The following is a 5,075-nucleotide window of genomic DNA, read 5'->3' on the forward strand; positions in this document are numbered from 1 at the left end:
CCACCATCATCAAAGAGTCAACATCGGCTAAGTCCTTCAATACCAAAGTTTGGAGCTACATGCAGAATGACCACTCAGCCCAGCTGTGCACAGGCGGGATAGAGCGTCGATGTGGCTCTACTTCATCTATAAATTAGATGATGTCTACAACCCACTCTATTTTATGAGCACCTTATTATTTTTGTTTTTGAACTTTGCATCAGTTGTGATGTTTGTTGACAGTTTGCGATGCCACGGAAATCTGGACGTATATACCAATTGGTCCTGTCCAGTACCACCTTAGATGTAGATCCATGTTGAAAATCTTGCAAGCCGTGTTAAACTCTCGCTGCCGTCAATCTCATCCCTTCTAGTCTACGCCGAAGGCAAAATGATTATGAAGGAAAAACTGTGATAACGCCATTACGAACGTGTAGATGGCGCACAGTCTTTCCTTCATAATCATTTTGCCTTCGGCGTAGACTAGAAGGGATGAGATTGACGGCAGCGAGAGTTTAACACGGCTTGCAAGATTTTCAACATGGATGTCGATTTTGACCGATAATTTCCTTAAAAGGGACCATTAAACGGATTATATCAATCAAGTTAGTAAGTGGAACCGATGTATTATAGCCTAGGCCTAATTTAAAATTGGAAATGAACGAGGTAAAATGACATTTTGGGGGATTTTGGGGGCATAACAATACGGCCGTGGCAAGTTTGTGGGAGGGGCCTAGCGGCTAAAATCTAGCGGAATAAGTTCAACACAGGCTGGCATAGGCAGTCGTTCAGTGTACCTCGTTCAGTCTCTATAACCGGAGGTCTAGTGGAGCCAGACGTAGTCTCAGTGGAACAACCGACGATTATAGAGACTGAAGCTTTCGGTCTATACTAGTAGTAGAGACCGCGGTGAGGCAGAATCCTCGAAAAACCAGCAAAATTTGATGAGCAGTGACCGAGTTCACAATTGAATAATCAAAATGGTAACTATAACTCCCTGACTGTATTTAAAGTTTGCTGATGAAATTATGGCCGAAATTATTAGATTACGCGTTTTGGCTTAAATGTTGTGAATTGTGCAGAGTTGAGCTTGAAAAGTGGCCGTGTATAATTCTGCACCGTGATGCTCGCTAGCTACTGCCAGGCCGGTTGGCGCGGCCGGTTTGGGCTGGGCAGATATCAGATCAGGGTCCCGTGCCTAGAAACCGTCATAAGTCTAACTTCTTGACTATCCCATTGAAACGTGTGTTATAGAATTAACACGCATTTCAATGGGATAGTCAAGAAGTTAGACTTATGACGGTTTCTAGGAACGGGTCCCTGAGTCGTATAATTTGGCAATGATGGTCTGGCTGGCTGGTAGATGATCCTCTCTCACCAGTCCAGGCCAGATGAAAATCTGAAATAGGATATTGATATTACTTAACCTTAACCAAAGCTTCAAAGACAAAGCTAACACAAAAAAAGATCATCATCTGACTATTGGACAACTACACTTCAGTGGCAATGCCATTCATCGAAACCAATCCAGTAAATCAATGAAATGCTGGAGGTAAAGTTTGATGGCGATCTTTGCTCAAGTTTAATTTCTTACAATTGTCCTGTCTTTATATTTCCAGAAGGATGAAGGACCACAGACAATGCTGCATGAGTTCTATTCTCTGCAGGAGGAGAGAGTCAAAGTCTACAAATTATTAGATGAGTAAGTGAAGAAGAGAGTGAAGAGTTGATTGGCAACTAGTCTACCATTACTCAAGCAATGCTTAAAGTGACTCAGTAACATTGTCTCAGATTCTGTAACAACACCCTGGATTTAACTCATGCTGCAGTCATAATTATAATCATTTAGGTCAGTCAGGAACCCCATGACTTTTACAAGCCGATCGCCTGTCTGATTATCAAGATAGTTATGATTGGAAATCAAAATTAAATTTTCCATTTTCCTAATGGTTTTTATAACACCACATTCTATTGGGGGAAATGAGTATTGTAAAACCGGTCACTCAAAGATTTTTACTTTTTTTGAGGCACTTCATGATCATTTTGAAGCACAATTTTGTTAGGGCTTCAATATTACACCATCACACAGACACTGATTACACGTAGGGCCATGCATCTCAGATTTAACGTTGTTAAACAATGCCTTTAACCACTGAAATCGAAAAGACAATTACATTTACAGTATGCGCCTCACTTGAATATCATTAACTTGTATGTCTCTCTGTTTAATGTTTTATTATCATTTCTTTGATGTTTTTCCAATTACAAGATACAAGATATTTTATTTGGTCTTTGCAAACAAGTTACATAGAAAATTGTTTTCCACTGGCGTTACAGTCATACAGTCATAATTGTTTGTTTGCATTGGTCTCCAGGTAGAAATACTTTGCTTCTTTAAATCAGATGGAATTAAGAATCTGCATGTTTCTTAATGAATAATTCTTGGTAGTATGTTATCAGTTACATTTTGTTTTAATGTCAACATTTCTATTATTATTGTATTTGGGTACACATTCAACAAAATTGTTATATTTTGTATTATGTTTGTAATCAATAATCACTAAAATGTAATTTGATAATTTGATTAGTATGTTGCAGATAAAAATAAATTCAATTCAATGATAATTATACTTCAAATGTTTGCAATGTAATGTAACCGTTTGTTACATTTGTAAATGTTTATTTGAATTTTGAAATGTACATTACTGTAAAACATCGTGTATATTTTGACAAGGAATTTCCAAGCTTTATGAATGGTATTGAATAATTGTGGAAATTAGTTGATTCAGTTGCAAGAAATCTTGAATTTGCCAAGCAAAGCAATAGCAGATTATGTCTTCTGGTATTAAATTGTAATTATTCTATATCCTTGCCTTAATTCCCAACAGAGGGCATAAAGCATACTTGAATACATCACCAGACTATGACTTTGAAGCATACCGTCAGGTAGTACATGACAGAACAGAGGATTTCAAGCGTATCTCCCAGAGAATCATCAGCATTGAGGCGGAGTTTCGAGAAGAGTACCAGAAAGTTGCCGTTGCTGATTGCTTGAAGAAGATACAGGAAGCAGAACAGGACAAACTTGAAAAGGTTTGGGGAATATTTCGTGTTTTTCACTTTAAAAACCCAACCCCTCATTTGACCATGGATAGACAAACTAACTCTTCCTGGTCAGCTTTTTGAGACTGAAAACAGGATTTACTCTCCATTGGCTTACATCTTTACCAAGAACATGATATGTCTAGCTCTGGTAATCTAAGCTTGACCTGAATTCTTAAATGGCTAGATCAATTAGATAAGTTGATGACATTACCTAAATGAGTCTTTAGTCTGTTAACCGTTAATTAATTATTAATCAATTGAATTATTTTATCTCAGATTGACTAATGCATTGCACTATTATTGTCAATTGTATTACTTTATGTGTGTGTTTCCATTATTATAATTATTATTGTTTTTTTTAGACTGCAGCCTTTCAACTGACAAAACAGAAATTGCAGGATGAGCCTGGTTGTGACGAGTTCAAGAGGGAGGTTTCTGATCTGAAAAACGGGTAAGTTACATCGCCAGATCTGAAAGGGTTTGTGCAAATGGTTCTGCCCCCCTCCCCGACCTCTCTCTCTTTGAATGAAGAATAATTATGTTGTTCTTGCTACGTATAGATCTCTTACTGTCACGTTTCCGTTATTTGATTAAAAGTGTTTCCAGCAATTTGATTTCAGTTTCATATGTTATGGATTGTGGTGGTTTTATATATATATATATATATATATATATATCTCCAATACCAATCAAGTTCATACACTTGGCGTGTAAACTGAAATAAATATAGATGGATAGGAATGTTAGGTAGGCTCCTTCTTGTTCTCCTGCTCCCTTCTCTTTATCCTCCATCTCCTTTTCATTCTTTTTTCCCACCTCCTTCTTCTATTTCTCTTTTCCAAAGAAGGCTTTTGGACAGATACTTTTCACTCCTTGGTGATCTGTATTCCTACAAAACCTCTATGTACTATTAAAATAAATTTTGCTATGTACAGTTTCATAATTTTATTTATATTTTATAATGCATCAAAGTTAAAGAATGTTAAGTATTTAGCTTTCGTTTGATCCGTCTAACTTCTGGGTGTGCTGAGAATTTTATCCTTTTCATAATTTTTTATTTCATTTGTCAGATTGGCACAGGTAATGGAGAAGATAACGGATGCAATGGAAGATATGAAGTATGAAACTGAAGGCTTATGACAGCATCTCCTAGACAATGAACAGTCAAATCTACTACAGTAACGACCTCTGCAGGAAAGACTGATCAGATTCCTTTGAGAAGTGATTCAGGGGGTCATCCTGCTTCTCTGGTGCAGGGTCTAGGCCAGGGGGTTCCCCCATTTGCTTCTCTTCAACTAATATGTAAATCCAATATTGGATTGAAGTTTCATCAAAACTAACTTTGAGTTGAACAAAAGAAGTTGGACCGTGGTCTAAGTCTTCTCGTTGTTTAAAAATGACTGGTTCCTATACTAGCACCGGTTCAAATTGATAGAATACGATTATGGACCATTCAGATCATCAGGAGAACAGGGCTTTTGCAGGTGCAAACGGAGTTGGTGTTCCAGTATCGTTTCCACCTCGATGGGGACAGGGGTTGTTCAAATCTGTTGCAATTTCTTCTTTTAGTTCGAGCCTGCAGAAATAAAACAATGTCAGTTTTCTGATTTCTGGAGGTTAAAGGGATAGTTGAGTTCTGTTTTCAGAGTGCAAATGCCTTCAAAGTGCATGGTTATTGCTCTTATTCTTATCTATGACATTTCTAGTGCCCTTTTAGGACCTTAAATTGCTATGAAGGTAATTTTAGACCCCAAAATGTGTGAAATTTATCCAATACGATCATACCAACTCAGCTCCACTTAAAAAAAAAAATATGGTGACCATTAATTAATTAAAAATAACAATACATGGGCCGGCTGGTTGTGCGTAATATAACCGACACGAAAAAGCCAACAGAAAAGCCAACATCGGCATTGGCTGAAACGTAACGTAAAAGGCGCCATTTCGTTTTTTCAACGGCTTTCAAATTATTGAATATTTGTGGTGGTAAA

General features: G+C 37.4%; 1 protein-coding gene across 1 annotated transcript; it reads left to right on the forward strand.

The window, feature by feature from the left end:
• The first annotated feature begins 872 nt into the window (after positions 1-872).
• LOC100893341 (required for excision 1-B domain-containing protein) lies at positions 873-4,793 on the forward strand. The gene is made up of 5 exons (XM_030996287.1): positions 873-962; positions 1,599-1,681; positions 2,868-3,072; positions 3,447-3,535; positions 4,155-4,793. Exons 1-5 carry the CDS (start codon positions 960-962, stop codon positions 4,222-4,224), a joined length of 450 nt encoding a protein of 149 aa, XP_030852147.1. The 5' UTR covers positions 873-959; the 3' UTR covers positions 4,225-4,793.
• The last annotated feature ends 282 nt before the right edge of the window (positions 4,794-5,075 follow it).

Source organism: Strongylocentrotus purpuratus, unplaced genomic scaffold (assembly GCF_000002235.5).
Source record: "Strongylocentrotus purpuratus isolate Spur 01 unplaced genomic scaffold, Spur_5.0 spur5_scaffold_3, whole genome shotgun sequence".
In the NCBI taxonomy this organism is placed as follows: domain Eukaryota; kingdom Metazoa; phylum Echinodermata; class Echinoidea; order Camarodonta; family Strongylocentrotidae; genus Strongylocentrotus; species Strongylocentrotus purpuratus.